We start from the raw sequence: 22,169 nt of genomic DNA on the forward strand, positions 1-22,169 counted from the left end.
ATTCTTCTTCAGTTTATTAGGCTTCGCGGGAACCACCGGAACTTCCTGTAAATGGTCTGAAAAGTCCAAACCATACAGAAAATGCCTTCATGCTAGAAACGAACCAAACCTTTGTTCAGTTTGATCCGGACCGAGACTAACGTTACCTCTTTTCGTCTGACCAAATTTCGTCTGTTTGGTCCGGACTGTGGTGCGGGGGAGGTTTCACACCTGTAATTTTGATTCGAATCAAACTGGAAAGTCAGAAAATCCGGACCAAACAAGGTAGGTGTGAAAGGGCCCTAAATAACTTTGCAAGTTCATGTCAACTTATTTTACTAACCCACACCCTAACAGTCTACTAAAGATGAGCGTTAGTTGACACGTTGTTGCAAATGAATGAGAGTTAGTTGACGTTAGTTAGTTGCAAAGTTTCTTCTAGTTAGTAAAATGTCTGAAGTTGACTATCGAAATAAAGTGTAACTTCATTGTCAATTTTGTTTTGAAGTTCTTCTACAATAGGTTTACATGCAAGGTAAAAACAAAACAAAAAAAACTTTAATTTCTTTATAATATAATCAGGCATAAAGAGGCATCACCTCTTTTCTCTCAGTGTCTCGATAAAGGATTTGGTCGCTTTAAAGCCCTCCTTTCTGAGAGCTTACTCTTCTCTGATTGGTCAGATGGCCCATTCTGTTGTGATTGGTCGAACTTTAATTTGTTAACTTGCAACTTGAATTGTACAAAATGTGTTTGCATATATAGACATTAACATTAGATAAAATGATTAAGTATTGCAAAAGTATTGTTAATATAAAAATGTTACTTTATGCTAATGCATTAACTAACTTTAGCTAATGCATTAGCTTATGTTAACATTGTACTTTGATGCCACTAACCCATGTTCTGCTTTTTGGACTTTTAAGGACTGCTATGGTTAGTGACTTTTGAGTCCATCAGTCAAACTGACAGCATTTCACTAAACCACGAGAGCTTGTGTCGTTGTTACAGTGTAATTATACATTTAATTACTGAGTAATATTAAGTAACTACATGCACTTACTATAGGGTTAGGGTAGGATTAGAGGTTTGGTTCAGGGTTAGTTGCATGTAATTATGCATCATTTATAGTTATTACTATAGTAACTAAATGCAACATACAATGTAACAATGACACTGTAAAATAAAGTGTTACCAAGCTTTTTATGGATTTCTGTTCATGTGTCGAGTTTAATGTTGCAAAGTGTAAATCATATGAATATTTTGGCATTTGAAAGACACACTGGCACAGTGAATCGAATGGGGCTAATCCATAGAAGCTGACATTCAGTTTATGTTCTATTTTGGTAATGAGAATCCAATAGCATTTCGATTATAGTTTTTACACATTTACTGACACTGACAGCATGTTGTGTTTAGTACTAAATGGCACAGTCTGCCAGACGCGCACTTCAGTGTTGAATACTTTCAAATTCAGGGGTTTTAACACTTTTTTATGCCACAAAAATATGATGATCCTCTAAGATGATTCCTCTTCCTAAAATTATTAAAAACCATAAGAGTAAAATATTTACAAAGTACAGTGAAAACAGCTATATTGTGAAATATTAAAATTAAAAATATCATTTTCTGTTGTCATATATATTAAAATATCATTTTTGATGGCAAAGCTGAACTTTTAGCAGCCATTACTCCAGTCTTCAGTGTATCATTAATATGAAATGGATTTTTTTTTTAAACATTGTATTTACTTTCACCTTTGATCAATTTAATGCACGTATTCATTTCTTTTTAACAATTTGAACAAGTGTGTGTGTGTGTGTGTGTGTGTGTGTGTGTGTGTGTGTTTGTTTATATTACATTGTGGGAACCAAATGGCTCCACAAGGATAGTAAAACCTGAGATCACCTCCATTGTGGGGACCAGCCAGCGGTCCCCATGAGGGAAATGGGTTAATAAACATACTAAATGATATTTTTTTGAAAATGTAAAAATGCAGAATGTTTCATGTGATGGGTAGGTTTAGGGGTAGGGTTAGTGTAAGGGGACAGAATATACAGTTTGTACTGTATAAAAACCATTACGTCTATGGAGAGTCCCCACAAAGATATGTGCGCCTGTTTGTGTGTGTGTGTGTGTGTGTGTGTGTGTGTGTGTGTGTGTGTGTGTGTGTGTGTGTGTGTGTGTGTGTGTTCACACATTTTCTCATGCATCTAACTTAAAACGAAAAAATGAAAAATAAGACAGAAGTTAAAGGCCATCTTTAGTTTGTTTAATGTAAGTTTCTCTTTGCTCTTGCATGTCTTACAGCCCTGATCTATATACTGTACGTTTATATATATATATTCTTTTTACAGCTAACCAGTACAACAACAATGCAGAAATGATACTTGGAAAGCACTTCTTTTAGATGAGCAAAACAAACCATTCTCACTGAATGTACATACAGCACATTTGACATATACTGGACTGTGGTATCAACCCTCATAGTTACTTCTGAATTTCATCACTAAAACTTAAGTTATATTTCACACAACAGAGGTGATACAATACCTAGATTAGAAATCAACTTTGAGAAGCATAATATGGTAATTGTAAACAAAGATGGTATTTACAAGTACAGTAAATATCCAGGATAATGGCAAATCCCCAAAAAGTCCCAAAATAAGTAAATTGGTGCTAAGCTCTCATTCTTGCAGTGTGTTTAACTGGAGAGGAAGGTTTCTAAATTAGACCCAGAAACTAAAAAAAAACTGCCTGTGTTTTGACGTGATAAAGTCTCATTTCTATCCTGATGTTCGTTTCCCATACCGTATCATCTAAGCTGGAGCACTGCCACTTTGAGGGAGAATGGAGTTTGTAGGTCCTAATAAGGGACAGGAGCAGCAGGTTTTGCTGATAAGCCTTCAGAAATACCGTGCATTGCTTGACACTGTTCGAGCATTAGTTGGAGTCTGCAGGCTTTCCTGTGGCGTCCGCTCAGAGAAAATACATGATCATCTGCAGCACCCTAGTCCGCAGAAGCTTCATCAATCTTTAATTGTCAGAAGTGGTTCTGGCGTCTCCATGCGATGGTAGAAAAAATTGCAGAGTTTGGGCGACACCTGTTTGCAGAAAGTTTTCGCAACAGAAGCAATCCTAGATGACCTTCCACTGATGCGCAAATACAGTATGTCCGTGTTTGTCCGTTATCTCCGATAAGTGATGAAGAAAAGCAGGTGGATCAAGAATAGTTTCATCACAGCGAAACACCACACCGCGCACAGAAGAACCACTTGTGGAAAAAAACCCTCAAAATACAACATTTTTGTATGGTACAGAGGCAGCAGCAGTCCATCAGGTCTGATCGGCGAGCGGCTATAATGTCTGTGAGGCTGTGAGATGCCCAAGAATTGAGACCAGAGACAGCAAGAGAACAGTCCAGTCCATCAGGCAGACAGCACTAGTTGAGCTCGGAGAGATTGCATTAAACCTACTGGGGTCATTCAGCTGCGGATCCTGTGGAGAAAGTCATGTTTTCATATTGTTAGCCATTCTGTTCTTGTTGAAGCATTTTGCAGGTTTTTTCATAATGTGCATAGCATGGAAGCCCATTTCCACTTCAGAGTAAAAAATAAAGTCATAATTATGAGAAAAGGTCACAAATCTCTTTATTTCTTAAAGCTGCAGTCTGTAGTTTTTCCTCTTTGTCGCCATCTCTGTTCGAAATCTGCAATTGCAGTTATTCACGGAATTATCAACTTTACGTGGGTTGTGCCTCGGCACGGCACAGCGCGGATGAATCCAATGTTTTGAGGAGAATGTGTGGCTGTCAGTCACCGCGCCGGTGTGGATACTGTCATTCGGAATCACATATTCTACTTTTTGGAAGTATGACCAACATAAGAATTTTCACTGGAAAATGTCGTCTGAACAAGTAACATCCACTTTTGTTCTGACCAACTAAGGGGAAAAAAGCATTGCAGTAAATCGCGCTGATTAAATCTAACGATCGCTTATCATATCACGTCAAACCATGCAAATTATACTTTGTTCTCAAATTGTTAATGTTAACAACATCAGCATTGCGTGACTACATTTAATGCCCTTCCGATATTTATCCTTGTTTTCACATGGGCCCGGTTGCAGTCTCTTTTTTTCTGTAGCCACTCTGAAGTCCGAAGTCCGAACTAATTTTACAACGGGTGAATCTCCAGTTGTCACTGGTGATTGTTGTTTGAACCTTTCTGGATCTGCCATCAAATTGATAAATTTAATTATATCAAGTGCTGTGAGAAAAGGCTATAAATCTCCACTTCCATCATCCTCACACTCATAGCCTACTAGCCGAGACTCCTTCTTTATGTGTACAGATGTGACGTAATGACGCAAAGACATGCTCGAATTTCCCACGGAAATCCACCAGTACCTCTGGAATTAAAAACATTATTACAAGCTTACCGTTTTGAATCGAGCTAAGGCAAGCACTGGCTGGTTATATATTTGCTCAAAAATGTATTTTGGATTTTTAACCCAAAAAAGTTACGGACTGCAGCTTTAAAATCACAACTTTATATCTCACAATTATGATTTTATATCTCACAATTCAGACTTTATTTGTGATTATTGCGATTATCTTACAACTGCAGGTCGCAGGTGTACAGTACATAAGATAGTCGCAATTACACAATAACGCAATAACAAAATTGTCTCATAATTGCAACTTCATATCAAGTCAAGTTAAGTAACCTTTATTTAAATAGAGCTTTATAAAATACAGATGGTTTCAGGTAAATGATGCAAACAGTATATTTTTTTAGCTGAACAGCAGCTCTAAAGAAAATAGTGTCATTGTTCAGCTGAAGTTAGTTCAGTATTGATTCAGTTCTGTTGTACAGATCATTATTTATTAAATTAGTTCATTTGATCTATAAAGCAGTTCTGCAGAAAACACTGATGCCACCATCCAGCTCAGTTCAGTTATCGTCCAATAGTGTCAATGCAGTCAAATCAAATATTGTTGAGCATCTTGTAATTGTGACTGTATTTCTCATAATTTGGGACTTTACATATCTTACAATGTAAAAGTTATTTCTTATTTTCAACTCTACCTCATAATTAGCTGTTTTATTCTGAGGTGGAAACTGGCTTTCATATCTTGCCATACCTCTATATGGAACTGAATCAAAAGGTCTGTTCACACAAAGCATGTCTTGCATTCTAAAATAGCTTGATATGTATTATAAACAATGCTCATGGACGCAAAAAAACAACTCAATGCAATCTCTATAATTGCAATGGTCAACAACGTCCACATGATGCCCAGAATGCATGTGAAAAGGCCCCAACTTATTGGAAAATCCTATGTGAGTAGAAATGTAGTTCTTACCACGCAAAGAACATCCATAGTGGCATTACTTTTCAGTTTCTGAGCCTATAAAGAAAGAGAGAAAGAGGCCAGCTGAAATACAGGCTGAAAGTCAATTACTTGCAAGAAGCTCTTCAAGGTTTTGTGTTATAAACCATTTCCCAGACTGAAGCATTTCCATCTAGTAACCCTTTAAACCGAGTCCATTGCGATCTAAGTCAAGCACAGCTTGAATAAAGCACTGTAATTCACCAAGGCAAATAGAGGTCATACGGTATTGGCCTCTGAGTGAGAGGTAATGTTATGATAATGAGCTCTACATCCCACACACAAACACCACTCGTATACAGCGCTGTAGCCAAAGAGCACTCTCTAAGGTCCTGCATCTTTCCAATCAATGTGCTGTGTGTGTGTGTTTCATTGTGTGCAGGAGGGCAGTGTGTCTGCATTAATATGTGACACACCAATATATTTTAATACCCAGTTACATGAGACTGCTCTGCTATCCAGTTTCCCACATACACACACACACACACACACACACACACACACACACACACACACACACACACACACACACACACACATTCAGGTTGGTTTGTTGGAACGATGAAGTGATTCTCCAGAGAATCTGGAATATAATAAAGGTGCCGCACAATGGAGAGAGAATAGAGCTAATTCTTGCGAAAAGCATTGTGGGATAGAATGATTAATAGCCTTCCTGGAAGTCTATCTGACAAAAGAAACTTTGTCTACTAATAAATCATGATATTGTTATTACTCCAATATGATGAATTGTTGTGCTATATCTGCAGGAGTGCATCTGGTATTCTGTGTTTGGACTCTATATGAACTGCAAAAAAATAAAAATAATATAAGTTAAGCTTTATCAACAGCATCTGTACCATGAAAGAAAATAAGTGAAAATAAGTGTTTTGGCCTAATAATGTTATTATTAAATAATACAATTATAATTATTATTTTTAACGGAGTGCATTTTCTCCTTATTTTAGTGTTGATTATTATCTTTCTTTGTCTTTTTTTATTTTTTAGTTAAGGTAACAATATTCTGTATTTTAAAATACAATATATATATATATATATACATTTAATGAAAATAAATGACTTTTTTTTAATTCAGTGAAAGAGAACAGCAAAAAAGCCTAAGAATAATAGTGCATTTAAAAGTGAAGGTTCTACTTTGATTTAATCGTGCTGCTGTACAGTACACTTGCCCCATAGACTGTTTTAGAGACATGCCAGTCTTGAAGTTAGATGCACAGATGATATGTTTCCCTCAGAGAGACTGTAATAGGTGGGTATATCCTGCTTAAGGGAGTTCCTCATGTTAATGTGCCAGCCAATTAGCTCTGACATGACAGCTCTGGCAGTTTGATGTATCTCATTTCTACCCAGAGGCCCTATGTGTGTGTTATCACTGCAACAGCCCACACCCATCAATCATAAGTAAACCTTCATCACACTCCGAGTCTCGAAAAATGAAAGTCATCGTATGCCAAGCAAAGCCTGAAAGCATCCAAACAAGCTGCCAGCTGTTTATAAAGTTGATGTAGGCTGTGCATCTTTAACCATCTGAGTGAGCCAGCGGCAACATGTGTCTGACTGACAGCTGTCGTTCACCATCAGAGATAGTCAATATGGTGGTGTAAAAGGCGACCCGAAAAAAAAAAAGAGATTGGGTGTTCAGGAGACATTTTACACTGCCATTTTCACTGCACTTTCCTAATCAACTTTATTTCTGATGACCTTCAGAAACTAGGATGTACATTTCAGTGAATTTCTGTCAGTTTGTCTTTTACTGTAAATATAGTGTGCTGATTGTTTTCAATACCTGCATGCTTCCACAGAGGCTGTATAGATAGTCCGCATTACTGTCCAGCTCATTGGTGTGTGATGGGTCATCCAGTGTGTTGGACGTCCTGTCCCGTCCTCTGTGAGGAGTGGAAGGGTCAGGTGGAGTGGTCATGATGGGTGGCTGGGGTTGCCACACACCAACATCTGTGCCATTACCAAACGCCTGGATGGCATTGCCTGTAAAATGCAGGAATGAAGAGAAAAACTTTAAGTTTTAGTATATAAGTATTGTCTTTTTTTTCTTCAAATGCTGAGTTGGAAGTTGAATTGAATTAGCCACACCTCACAGGACTGGGGGTGATAATGATAGGAAGTGATAGGAAGAGGAAATTTAACAGTTGCAAATTCAATTTTTTATGCAATGTTTTACACTGACTATAAATAATTGTATCATCAATTTTGACTAATTGTGCCTATTTATTCCCTGATATATATATATATATATATATATATATATATATATATATATATATATATATATATATATATATATTTATTCCCTGATATATATATATATATATATATATATATATATATATATATATATATATATATATACAAAAAATTCGGATCAGATTCGATTTAAAATTTTGCCACAACATTGAGATTTCTTTGCATTCTGATTTTTTTATTACATATATATATATATATATATACACATATATATGTGTGTGTGTGTTTTTATTTAGTCTAGTTTATCTAGTAAGTTGAAGTTCTTCATCTAATATTATTTATTTTATATCAGCTTTATTACTTTTAATAGTTTATGTTAATAACATTCAGTAACTGAATTTTCAATAGTCATTCTCACTCTGCTTAAAACAGAGTTGACACTGACATGCCTGAAATAAGCATTTTTCAACATTTTTGAAAATACAAGCTTCTTTCTTAATTTCTTAACAATGTAGCAGATGAATTCTGATAAAGAGGCACTTAGCCTCAGTGTGGAAGTGCAGTAAGACCTCCACTTACTCAGAAGTTTCTGGGACCTTTCCAGTGATAAAATGAGGGAGGCCATTATGACTCAACTGTCTTTTTTAAATGACTTCATTCTCAAGAGCACTTTTGACTTCAGAGTCTGTTATTTACCTCACGCCACAGCAGGCTAAAGGGCAAGTGGGAGATTATTGATGAGTACTCAGGTAAAGAAAAAGCTGCTTGTGTATTAAGTACCATCTATTAACAGAGAAGAGCTGGCCTTATTATTGAGCGAGTGTTGAGATTCTCTTAAAGGTGCATTGTGCAAGTCTCTGAGTTTTTGCAGAACTATGCCCCCTCTGGCGACAAGCGAAACTGCAACCAGAGGTGTGCACGCTCATGGACCACACGCACACGCACGCTTGCACAAGCACGAGCTGTTCATAACCAAAGGAGCATCAGCCGCACAAATCTTTTGTTTAGTCATAATGTCTTCAGAGGTAATAAAGTTATAAATCTGCAAGTCATATTAAATATGTGAAAGGAAAGGTATTTGAGTAAATTACACACTTATGTGTGAGGGGAAAATGGGGGTAGTAGAAAACTTCGGTTTTTGTTTCCATCTATCTCCATGTTGAACTGTTTTATGTGTTTACTGTATCCACTTATGATTGTATTATTATGGAAACACGTTCATGAACAATATAAGTTATTACTTTGTTATTACTTTGTAAAAGCTCAAAATAATAATCATAACATACACAGTTGGTCAACAAAGTACACTCAAATGTCTCAAGGTAATATTCATAGATTATTACATCATTTGTTGTCATAGATTTGCCGTATCAGACATTAGAGACTGGGCTATATCTTACCGTTTTATCAAGAAAAAAGCCAACTGAGGATCCCGTTTGAGCCCTAGAGCAGACCGGAGATTCCAACGAACAGTATTTATATCTTTTTTACCCTTTGTACACAGCCACGTCCAAGTGATCTGAGGGCGCGGGCGCGGGCGCTTCCTAGTGTGTGTGTGCAGACCGGAGATCTCTCCATTTGTTGAAAGCCTTCCCGATGTTGACTCTCGTCTTATTCCGACGCCTGTGGCACTAGACAAAAGTTTTCTTTTCTTTGTCTTACGTGGAGTTTGCGTTGGGGTTTGGAATGAACTACAAGCCGGTCTCTTTGAATCCATCTTCTACTTTTGTCGAAAGTTGACTAAGTTTTGGCGCTCGAGTTCGCTGATACGGAGAATGGCGGCGAATACACAAACCTGCCAGACATTACCAGGTGAGCGTGAACGCGCATGACGTCACGCCCAGTCTCAAATTCCGTCCCGAATCCCTCTTATTTATTTTACTGTACAGGATTATAGAGGCAATCGCAGTGATCAGAGAAGGGCTCATTCAGCCCATCAGGCAATTGTTTAAGCATGTATGGGTTAGAAAAACGGGTATTTTTAACATGAAATGTTGCGCAATGCACCTTTAAGGCCAGGCTTGCAAGCTGACTCTGTGTCTTAAGGGTTAAAGATTCATAAAGCCTCATTCCACATTCTCCATTACTGTTATTGCTCCTTAAAGATTGCTCCTTTTGCTACATTGGCACATTTTTATTTATAAAGCTTCTTTAGGTCTTTTGCCTTCTTATATTTGTTTAAAATTTGTTCATATGCAAAGTACATATCATTTAAGATCTAGTGACAGACTACTTTGTAAGGTACCAAGAATGAGGACAGAAGTAGGAAAGAGGAGTTTGTCTTACTATGGCCCTTCGTCCTGGAACGAACTCCAGTCTAGGCTTAAGATTGGTGCACTAATTTCCTTAGCTGCTTTTAAAAAAAGATTATCTGACATGTTGACGGACATGTGCACTTGTTTTAATTAATGCTAGGTAGATCTCGACTTTTAATTTTTATTTCGTTTGTTTATATATTTTAAACTTATTGCATTTTTCTCTTTTTTTTGTGTACTTTGTGTAAATCTGTATTGTATTGTATTGTATTTAATTTATGCAATGTATTGTTTTTCAGCTCATGGCTGAAAATTGTGCTATACAGGACTCCCTTGTAAAAGAGACTGTGTCTCAATGGGACTTTTCCTGTTTAAATAAAGGTTATATATAAAGGAATAGTTCACCCAAAAATGAAAATTCTGTTATCATTTACTCACCCTCAAGTTGTTCCAAACCTGTATGAATTTCTTTCTTCTGCTGAACACAAAAGAAGATATTTTAAAGAATGTCAGTAACCAAACGTTTGATGGGCCCCATTGACTTCCATAAAAAATACTATGGAAGTCAATGTTTTTGTTAACGACATTCTTCAAAATATCTTCTTTTGTGTTCAGCAGAAGAAAGAAATTCGTACAGGTTTGGAACTATCCATTGCTCTCATAAGAATGAATGTGTATTCAACTGTAGATATTATATAGATTTAAAGACTTAAAGGACAGATTTTTTAGATGTTGTCAGATTGTATAATATGACCCTGGGGAGATCTTGTGTCAGAGCCGAGGCAGACTGTGGACATCAGTTGTACATTATGTTTTAGCAGACTTTCATCTGTCTGAGCGAGTATTGAGCGTTTATCCTTCAGGAGAGAATTTGAGGTAATTTTGATTGTATGAGGATCTTTATATTGCATATCATATTGCATCATACAAGATAATATTCTTTCATTCATCCTTTAGTCACGTTGATCCAATTATGACTTTTTTTTCTTCTGTGGAACACACACACAAAAAGATCGAACCCCAACATTGGTCCCAATTAACTAAAATTAGACTTTTTTTCAAAATATTTATTTTATGTTCCACAGAAGAAAAGCAGAAATTCAGGTTTTGAATGACATGAGTGTGAATAAATGACAAAAGAATTTTTATTTTTGGGTGACCTATCCCTTTAAGAATCGGAACTGTTCCCATGCATGCTGATGGTGTCTAAAAAGCACTGGTATTGGTACCTGCACTAACTACTTTTAACACTAACTAAACTGATTAAAGGGGTCATGAACTGGCTTTTTTTTTTTTGTCTGAGGTCAACTTATGACGTTCGCTTGGTTTTTACATTTAAAAACATCAAAATGAATAAGTAATAGGCTATTTTTCTACCCTGGTTTTTATGGGCGTGCCGCATTGAAGACTTGGAAGTAAACGCCCACTGCTATGATTGGATAACAGTTTTGCATATTATAATGAGTTTCATGTAATGCGCGAATCGGTGGGCGGGGCTAAACAGGCAGTGTTGAAGTAAGCGTTGATCTTCTTCTGCGGAGGCGGTGTTTGATACCCTTTGACGTCATAGATCCCCACTTTGAAAAACCTGTCGTTCGCTGTGCCTGGTGTCAATAAAAGCTTTTTGGACTAACAAGGACGTTTTCAGTTCTGAAACTCACAGGATATTCTTCTAGTATGATGTCTACTAATATGTCAAAAGCTCAAGGAAAATTTGATTTCTCAGATCATCACCCCTTTAATATTAAAAATAAGTGATGTGTCCATTAGGTCTGGCAGTGTAAATGCTTCCTAATAAACATGGCACTATCTATAATATCAGTACTGGGCCTACTGTCATATACAAATAATGGCATATGTTCATTACAAACTAGAAAGAGCTAAGAAAACATTTTGCTGATATATACTATCTCATGCTGTTTGAACTCACTAACGTCTTATTGGACAGACAGTCTTTTCTCTTTCCCTCCATCTCTCTCTCTATACATAAACACAAAAGCACACACAGATGAGGACGTGTCAGATATGAAGTGTGGATGTGTGTCGGTACTGCTATATCATCCGGGCTGTCATCCTAAAGGCCATTGTCTCATGTAGACAAATCCTCCTTCTCATCTGCTCTCTGTCTAGCTCCCTGTATTCATTTCATCTATCTAAATGGATGTTTTTGAATAACTCCCTGACAAAATAATGCATGCTGTCCGTACTCTTCCAGGCCCATGGACACCTGAGTAATGCTTTATTGCCTTTTTATGTCAATCTCCCCTCTCAGCCGCCCCATTTAAGAGGGATTTCTCCGTCTCTCGTCCGTCAGACTGCCCTGAACCGCACAGCAACACAAATCGCAGAGATCAGATTTACTGGTGCAGACTGTGAATGATCATGAAGACGCAACGGAGCAGAATTCAACTTTAGAGTCAGTGTTGATGGGCAAATTCTGTCAGTCAGAGCATAACGTCATGTAACCAATGATATAGAGGAGCAGCAGCTGTGAATGAAGTCTACTCACGGAGACAACGGTTGTTGGTGAAAAGCTCGGTAAACTTGTCACACTCTGCTTTTCCGTTTCCGCTGTTGCTACAGTCACACCAAGGAGACACGCTGATGCCAGGGGCACGGAGGTAGTTAGGGGTCATCACCGTACCTGTTACATATTTCAAGGGTCAAAATGCAAAGGTCATTTGTGTTGAAACCAAAGACAATGTCACAGATCAGTAGATCATGTACATTCAAAAGCGAAATATACAGTCGCCCCACACATTTGGACACTTTAGAAGTATATGAAAGTCATTTCATTGGATAGAAAATATTAAACCAATTCGCATCTTCAACAATTAAGCATCTATTTATCAAAGAATCCTGAAAAAATTAATCACAGTTTCCATAAAACATTAAGCAGCACAACTATTGACAACATTGATTATAATAAGAAATGTTTCTTAAACACCAAATTACAATGATTTCTGAAGGATCATGTGACACTGAAGACTAGAGTTATGGTGCTGAAAATTCAGCTTTGCATCACAGGAGTAGATTACATTTTAAATATATTCAAGTAGAAAATGTAATATTTCACAATATACTGTTTTTACTTTATTTTTGAAAAAATAAATGCAGCGTTGGTGAGCATAAGCGATTTCTATCAAAAAAAAGAAAAGAAAAAGAAAAACCCCAAACTTTTGAACAGTATTCTATTGCTTTGTTTTATCATTTAAAACCTAACAAACTTTTTGTGAAATGTTTTGCTTTAACTGTGCTTGACCTATATTTTATTTAAACATTTATGAATGTCATTGCATTAGATACAAATTTCAAGGCAAGTTTTATTTATTGTATTAAATTTTTTTTGGGTAGCCTATATGCAAATGTATAAATCAAAGTTGCATGATATCTCTACATTAACGAGTGATATGTTAAGCTTAAAATAATGCAGTAATGTTATTAATATTAAAGTTATTTTAGTGTAACACAGTAACCTCATAGGGCAGTTGTGTGAATGATGATCACTTTAAAAAAAAGAGCACCACTTTTTTTTCTTTTTTTTTTTACCATGGCTTGTTAAAAATCGATTGATTCATTGCACTCCACGGTAGTGTCATTTAAAAAGAAAATACTATGGTAATCAAAAAAATGATATACTCTAGTGTTACCATAAGACACCATCACTGCACCATAATACTGTAATTGCCTCAATACATTTTTGTAAGGGGTAAGACAGTAAATGTTCTTAACTTACCAATGAGACCTGAATATGCCAGCAGACAGTCTGCATAGTTTTCCTTCAGACATCCCGAAATGGAGCGCGCCTCAGGTTGACAGTTGCTGAGAAAGTCAGCTAAACGAGATCTAAAAAAAAAATATATATATATATATATATGCAGTAATGAACAAGAATCCACAGAATATGTCTCCTCATTAAACAAACTCAGCACACAAGTGACAGTCCGGCAGTCTTATGACTATAGTCCTCTCTTCTCAGACACCATCTACCCCTTCTCTGGATTAATAATAAACTCGCTGAAAAGTATAGTGAACATTCAAGCACTTTCCTCCTTGACGTGAACAAGCTGTCTTCCATCCTACCTGCAGATGTAGTTGGTCTTGCAGGAGGCTTGCAAGGAGAGACAGTTGGGTTTTTCCTTGTCCTCGTATGAGCAGGCTGGCACGATGGTCTGACGCCTGCGCTCGGAGCAAGCCGAGTGATCCCCGGAGGGGCAGGAGCAGTAAAGCATGCCGTAACTGTGCTTCGGTGGGACCTTGTCGAAGAACTGCCGCAGGGCCTTGTGGCACTTGCGCTTGTTACACACCTCAGTAATCGAGACTCGACTGGTGCAGGGGCTGATGTAGAAGGAGCGATACTTCTTGCATGTGTCATTCAGGTTGCAGGCCTTGGCGGCGTTCAGGCAGTTGTTGTCTTTCGTAAAGGCCGCCTCACCTATGCGGGAAGAGGTTTAGAGGGAGAGTTACGAACACTACTGGCTGATTTTACTGATGCGAGCGCTGTAAATGTCAAAGAACACTTGCTGAGAGTGGGGCAACTGTTGACCTTTTAGGACTCTCTGTGAACGTCCCCTGGCTGAGGCCGTGCCGTACGGCATTCACAGGACTAGAGGTCATGTGTCAGACAGTATGTGGTGTGTGTGAGAGTAACTATACTACTGATTAACATTCAGGAAGATGACAGTTTGTTCAAAGTGTATTTAAAGATGAAGTGCGTAAAATGAGTCCCAGCTTGATATATAGAGACAACTGAAAGTAAGCCATTTGTTGGTTGATTACACCAAAAAGAGTAAACACTATGTCTCTGTGGCATTTTCAAAGCATTACTTCTGTTTGTTTGAGCTTCCACACACAGCAACAGTGGCTCAACCAATGGCTTGAGTGTGGGGCGGGGCTATCTGTTTGACCAGCCAATAGCAGTGTTTGGGAAACCTCTTTGAAAACAGTAATTATTCTTGTTGGTCATGCTAGTAGCACAAAAATCAAACCTAATATAAAGGCTTATGCTCAAAAGTTTGGATTTTTAAAGTCTCTTATACTCACCAAGGCTGCATTTATTTGATCAAATACAGCAAACAGTAATGTTGTGAAGTATTATTACAATCTAAAATATCTGTTTTCTATTTTAATTCTTTATTTTTTTTAAAAGTAATTTATTCTTGTGATGGGCAAAGCCATCTTAAGCGTCACATGATCCTTTAGAAATCATTCTATTATGCAAATTTGCTGCTCAAGAAACAGTTTTTTATTATTATTTTCAATGTTTAAAACAGTTGTGCTGCTTAATAATTAATAATAATAATAATTTACAGGATTCTTTGATTCATGGAAAGTTCAAAAGAACAAAATTTATTTGAATTTTTTTGAAATTCTAAAAAAAAAAAACTAAACTTTTGAACGGTAGTGTGTACGTTACTAAATATTCTAGATAAGAGTTCATCAAAACATCACCAATTTGGTCTAGTGTGTCTGAAAATAAAATCACATGAAGGTTCTATTTTCTCACTCGTTTCTTTCTCAATTTCTTCAACAGATCCCACACAAAATGCCGAAAGCATACCAATTTCTAGTTCTTTTCATTGTACCTCCTACCAAGCATCTAAACATGGATTAAAATAGGTTTTATTTGTTACGTTTGAAGTTCTTTTGCCTGAAGAACTTGCTTCAAGCTTCTTGCACTGTCACACTTTTCCTTTTGTCTCCCTCTTCTCGATCTACACAGCGTTTGAGACTCTTGAGCAAACAACCTCAGGTAAATCCTTCACTCTTACTCGCATGGATAAGTTCACAACCCTGAAAACTCTGTTTGCCTTTCCTCTCGCTTTTCTAAGCTGTCTGTTTGCTTTAACAGACTTTCATTCCTATAAGAACACATGCCATCAGACTCTTTAGCCACATAAAAGAAAGCACGTTAACACTGTATATTGTGTTTATCGTTATTAAATAAAGCTTTGATGATACATGATGATATTAGACTACACTGACTGAGTTTATTTTGCAATAATGATGAGCTGAATGTGCATTATGCTGCTAATTATATTGCAGAATAAATAAATGGACATATTTACATTGATAAGAAAAAGACTGCATAGTGCTACAAGGAAATTGGTTCCCAGAGAAAACGGTCAGTTATAATGTTTAGCAAACTGTATATTTAATATATATTCAAATAATATAAAATATTTAAGAATTATGGAAGAATTACTCTACTAAGTATCCAGTGAGCCGTGTATTAAGTGAGTTTATTCTTCTTTACTCTAATGATGACTCAGTGTTCTCTCCTCCTCTGCTTCCCGCTTCAGTAACTCTTGCATGTGCATGGAACGCTGCATTTTGCAATTATGTGTTTTGATAAGGAATTTGTGCTTATTGTGGACATCTGTGACATGGTTAGATGTGATTAAATTTGAACGCAACCTAGTTCCTTAAGGTTAATCACCTATTACAAAAACCATTACTTATGTTTGACAAGCACGTTGACATGAAACTCGAGGTTTAATTGTTGATTAGAAGTTGCAGTCATGTGGACAGGTTCTGCAACATGTCATGGTCTATAAAGTTAACCCATATCCTCTTGTGATACACTGATCATGAGCAGGATTTATATACATAATGCAATAGCAATTTACTATGGTACATCATTAAAATAATGGCTTGGGATAGTTCACTCAAAAATGAAAATTAGCTCATGATTTACTCACCCTCAAGTCATCCTAGGTGTATATGACATTCTTCTTTCAGACGAATACAATTAGAGTTATAGGCTATTTAAAAATGTCCTGGGGCCGGTTGCACCAGCTGTGCGTAAGTTATAACTTAGCCTAGTTTTGACATAAATGGACACTAAGTTACGACTTGCACACTTCTAAATATTTTTGCGTTGCACCATTAAACTTAGTTGAAGCGTAACTACGTATAAACTAAATATTTACGGCAGCCTCCGATCAGGAGTAACGGATGGAATAAAATATCAGACAGACTGAACTGCATCAATAAGCTCTTCTTTTACCTGACAGACTTCAATTCTTTAGACGTATATGATAATGCTGACATTTACACTCGCTTACATTTTAAGAGAGAGAACATTATGTGAAAATATTACTTTGTTAGCGGCTATCTTTAACACAAACCCATCCTAAACAGCACGCCGCTGTGTGCATCGGTCCATGTTGTGCATGTCAAATATCAGTCATAATCAATAAACGTAATTTTTTGTATCAATATTTATTTATTGATCCTTATTCATTTCATTTCAAATACAGTTTCTGAATGTTATTTACATATAAAAACACTTATGCTATTCATGATCAAGTATCGTATTTAATGGAAACTTATTTTTACCATTAGTAACGTGAGGCAAAAGAATGAAGGATAAACTGAAATTCACAGCATTTCAACACAACATCTGCTCACGTATTTGAAGGCTGCTATTGGATCATTGAGGCTAAACGTCATATTATGCGACTACGCATTACTTTACGGAGAGCTTACGACCTACTAGCTACGTTCTGCCTTACGAACAAATGGTGCAACGGAATAAAGTTCAGAGTTAGTTACAAACTAGCTAGTAGTAAGCCTCTAGTGTGGACTTCACGTTCCAATTTAAGAAAGAACTTACGAATGGCTGGTGCAACCCTACCCTGGCTCCTCCAAGCTTTATAATGGCAGTGAATGACCGTTTCTGTTTTGAAGTCCATAAAAGTACATCTATCCATCATAAAATTGCATCTATCCATCATAAAAGTGCATCTATCCATCATAAAAGCGCATCTATCCATCATAAAAGTGCTCCACACTGCTATGGGGGGTTAATAAAGGCCTTCTGAAGCAAAGTGATGAATTTGTGTAAGCAAAATATTCAGATTTAACACGTTACAAAGTAAAATTGTAGCTTCAAGCCAAACGAGCATACTTTTGTACTTTACTTTACTATACATACTAATTACTACTTGCGCCTAAAGAGCTTGGAAGAGGCAGGACATTTTTTAATATAACTCCGATTGTATTCGTCTGAAAGAAGAATGTCTTATACACCTAGGATGACTTGAGGGTGAGCAAATCATGGGCTAATTTTCCATTTTGAAAAAAAACCAAAGCATAATATATGTGTTTACTGGTGCAAGAACGGGACAACCTGTGACTCACATGTGATCAAGTCCCACCCTTTTTTTTTTTAATTCGAGAAGCCGTTTCAGTTGGATACACTGTTTTTTCATATGGAAAAAAGACTATCGCAACTTCTATTTCATGACTATTTTAAAGTAAATACCACTTGGTTTGATATAAAAACAACCTTAAAACCCCATGCTATTGTCATGGACTCATGTCCATAGTAATGCCATGGTATTTTGTTAGTGCTGTGACTGTGTGTGTAATAATGACCTCAGCTTTCGTTCTTGGCCATGTACACCTCAGAGAACTCCAGTGTGTGTGTGTGTGTGTGTGTGTGTGTTGATGTGGCCTCGTGTTCTCCAGGCAGCAGAGCGCTCTGTTGTTTATTGCTTTTTGGGCGCAGGAATAATAAGTGGGCTCTTCTTTAAGTGGCCTGAGAGATTGGGAGTGCTGATGGCAGAGACCTGGAGCTTTTCTGTCGGATGCTTAATAATCTCCAACTCTTCCAATCCAATAAAAACACATGCCACTGCAGCAAATCAAATCATACGAGGACTCAGACCCCATAATTGATCTCCCACTCTCTCTTCCTCCGTGTCTCTGTCTGCCCATCTCCTCATTCTCGCTTTCATCTGCCTTTTTTATCTTTCTTTTTATTCCCCAAACTTTACTTTTTTATTTTTCCTTCCATCCATTCTTCCTTGCTTCCTTTCTTCTTTCATTTTCTTTGTTTCCTTTCATTAATTCCTTCTTTCATTCCTTTTTTCTTTCTTTCCTTTTCTTTCTTTCTTTTTTTCTTTCCTTTCCTTCTTTTTTTCTTTCCTTCAATTCTTTCCTTTTTTCGTTCCTTCATTCCTGGCTTTATTTATATATTACCTTCCTTTCTTGCCTCCTACCTTTCTTCATTCTTTCCTTCATGTTTTACTTTCTTTCTTGTTTTTCTTTCTTTCTTGTTTTTCTTTCTTTCTTTCTTTCTTTCTTTCTTTCTTTTTCTTTCTTTCCTTTTCCTTTTTTGCCTCCTACCTTTCTTCATTCATTCCTTCATGTTTTACTTTCTTTCTTTCTTATTTCCATCCTCCTTCCACCGTTCCTTCTTTCTTTTTCTTCATTCCTTTCTTCCTATCTTTTTTCTTTCTTCTTTCAATCCTTTCATTATGGCTTTATTTATTACCTTCCTTCCTTGCTTTCTGCCTTTCTTTTTCTTCCTTTCCTTCCTTTTATGTCTTTCTTCCTTTTCTGTCTTCCTTTTATTTCTATCTTCCTCCTACCTTCCTTCCTTGCTTCCTACCTTTTTCCTTTCTTCTTCCTGCCTTTCTTCTTTTTGTTTCTTTGTTTCCGTTCATTCATTCATTCACATTCATTCATTCATTCATTCATTATTTCTTCCATCCTTCAATCCTTCCTTTATGGCTTTATTTATTTATTATCTTTCTTTTTCTGCCTTTTCTTTCTGCCTTTCTTTCTTTCTTCCTTTCTTCCACCCTCCACCATCCTTACTCTGTTCCTTCTTTAATTTTTTCTTCATTCCTTTTTTTCCCCCAAATCATTTTTTTTTCCTTCCTTCAATTATTCCTTTATGGCTTTATTTATTTATTACCTTCCTTCATTTATTTCTGTCTTTCTTTTTGCCAAAATAACAAAAATACTAATTTATTAACAATTCTCATCTATTTATTTTACATGACATGTCAACAACTGTCTTCATTTTTTTTTTGAAATCTTAAAACGCCTGAAACCCTTCATTTGATATTTCAATGAAACATGAACTGAGAACCCCATTAAGTCTCATGAGCTCTGAAAGAGCAATACAATTTCTCTTTGCGTAGTTCAAAGTATATGGTGATTCTTCTTAGAAATGGAGCTAATGAATCCATTGGACTGGAACCTTCTATCAATTAATGAAATTGCAGTTGCAGCACAATGAGATGAGCCCTCGCTAACCATCTCCGGGCTCTTTAATAAAGAGAGAACTGCTAGTTAAACAACACTGTGAGCTCTGTGTAAAAGACCATCCGCTTAAACTGCTGTCCTGGGACATTTAATGGCCCTCTGAAGTGATGTCTGCCGATGACTGAACTCTGGAGCGCACTCTAAGGGAATTAGCGAGTCCAATTGATATTTGAAAATATCCAGTGGATGTGGAGTCTATTGATTTATTGATGAGTGTCATTTACCCAAAAGGAATTAATAAACACACTGATCCATGTATGTTTACAGAGCTGATCCATCTGGAGCTGATGCAGCTCTGCTGGAAAAGACCGGCAGTTTGAGGCATCGATCAAATGACTGATGATGTACAGTAAAAAAGCAGGACAACTTTACAAGGAAATTTACATTAGCGGACTTCTCTCCGGAGTTCATGTCCTCAAATATCATCAAGATATCGGCTCTCTTCTCAAACACTCTTTCAATTAACTCTCAATGAATGCGTAGTCCTTATCCAAACAAGTACGGTTTAGTAGGCTATGTTACTTCCTCAAACCTGCCAATTTTTTTTTACTAAGCAATATTATTTGTATAATCTTTGTATCATGACCACCCTAATCTGATAGAGATTGTAAAATGCGGACCCCTAACAGGCTGAGGTAATGGACACTTTACTGAGTTCCCGACATAGATTAGTATGATCTCAAATAATTACCAAAGCCAGAGGGATTTGGGGGTCATTGATACTCCAGTGAGTGGAGCAGTGAAATTCCAGCGATGGCTTGGAGATTTACCCCATTATTGTAGCAGTGACAATGGAGGGAGTCACGTTACTGCTAGATGTTTGACTGTGTGTTTTGGGAGCTTGCTAAAGAGAGTAAATGATGACTAGGGGCTGTATGTGTGTGTGTGTGGCTGTGCATGTCCAACAACCAAGCATTTTAACTGCATAAAATCTCATGAGTGTAATTAATAAAGAGTACAGTGTTGATGGCTTTCAATCCAGAAAAAAAAATCAATGTCTAATAAGACATAAAACTGGTATTTGATGTTTTACCATCAACAACTGCCAAGTAATTTCCCTCTGGGGCACTGCCTTCAATTTACATACATTAGCAGTAAAACATACAAGCCACTATATATTAATCTGTGAGAAATGGAGCCAAGACTGAGGCATTAATAAATTGAGAATGAAAAAGCGATGTAAGCGGGGTGTAAAATGAACACTCACTGAGTGCCAAATGCAAGTCAAAAATTGTCTTTGGCAGCTAAATAATACAGAGATGCTCGATTTAACTTGAATAAAAAAAGAATGATTATCTGACCTTCACTGATGTGAGAGATTCAAGTCAAAGACATACAGCTGTCGCGACTCAAATGTCCTGTAACAATTTTTACCTTCATGAGATTATTTAGAAAAAGTGTTTATTTATATGTGGAGTGAGCTAGCATTAAAATCTGTGTATTATACAATGACGTGCTGTTACAAATATGAAAGAGGAAAAAAATGCTAAATAATACTGTTGTAGGAACAAAAAATAATAATTGTATCATTATTATTATTATTAGTGGTAGTAGTAATAAAAATGCAAACTAATATTTTATTATTATAATTATTATATTTTTTTGTCCATATGACAGTGCTATTATTTAGCTATTTTCTCCTTTTTTCCCCTTATGTATATGATCTAGAATAGAATGATGTGAATTATACAATGGGCATGGTTGTTATAAATATGCAAGGTAAAAAAAATAAAATAAAAAAAAGCTGCAGTGCAATTATATATTTAAGTACTGAGTAATTTTAAGCAACTACATGTACTTATAGGGTTAGGGTAGGATTTGGTTGAGGGTTGCATATAGTTAGTTGCATGTAATTATGCATAATTTACTGTTATTACTATGGTAAGTACATGTAACATATGTAACAAGGACACTGTAAAATAAAGTGTTACCTAGTAATTTAATAATAATAAAAATATTAAGGATTATGATGCAAAATACTTTCTATTATTTTATAAGTACTATTAAATATTATTGGTCCTTATGACAGTGGTATTGTGAGATATTTTCCCCCTTATTTGTAACATGCCATTGTATAATTTTAAGGCTTGTAAAAAATATTTTTCCCAATTCCTCAGCAAACCAACTTTAAGCTAGAATTGGACTGTATCTACTGGCCAGCCTTATGGAAGACACTGGAGACCAAATCATTAAAATCCTCCAAGCATCCTATAATGGTTCAACCAGCCAAATACGGATCCGGAACGAATTATCAAAGG

The 22,169-nt window shown here is 36.5% G+C and overlaps 1 protein-coding gene across 1 annotated transcript in view; it reads right to left on the reverse strand.

Moving 5' to 3' along the window:
- Positions 1-2,231: 2,231 nt before the first annotated feature.
- Positions 2,232-22,169, reverse strand: part of gfra1b (gdnf family receptor alpha 1b) — a 31,119-nt gene continuing 11,181 nt past the window's right edge. Inside the window, exons 4-9 of the mRNA XM_084135770.1 lie at positions 13,933-14,284; positions 13,586-13,695; positions 12,359-12,493; positions 7,179-7,378; positions 5,348-5,392; positions 2,232-3,477 (exon numbers count right to left, since the gene is read on the reverse strand). Of these exons, the coding sequence (XP_083991896.1) occupies positions 3,337-3,477; positions 5,348-5,392; positions 7,179-7,378; positions 12,359-12,493; positions 13,586-13,695; positions 13,933-14,284 (983 nt within the window). The 3' untranslated portion in view covers positions 2,232-3,336. The remainder of the gene's footprint in view (positions 3,478-5,347; positions 5,393-7,178; positions 7,379-12,358; positions 12,494-13,585; positions 13,696-13,932; positions 14,285-22,169) is intronic.

Source organism: Abramis brama (genome assembly GCF_963993115.1).
Source record: "Abramis brama genome assembly, chromosome: 14".
NCBI classification, from domain to species: Eukaryota; Metazoa; Chordata; class Actinopteri; order Cypriniformes; family Leuciscidae; genus Abramis; species Abramis brama.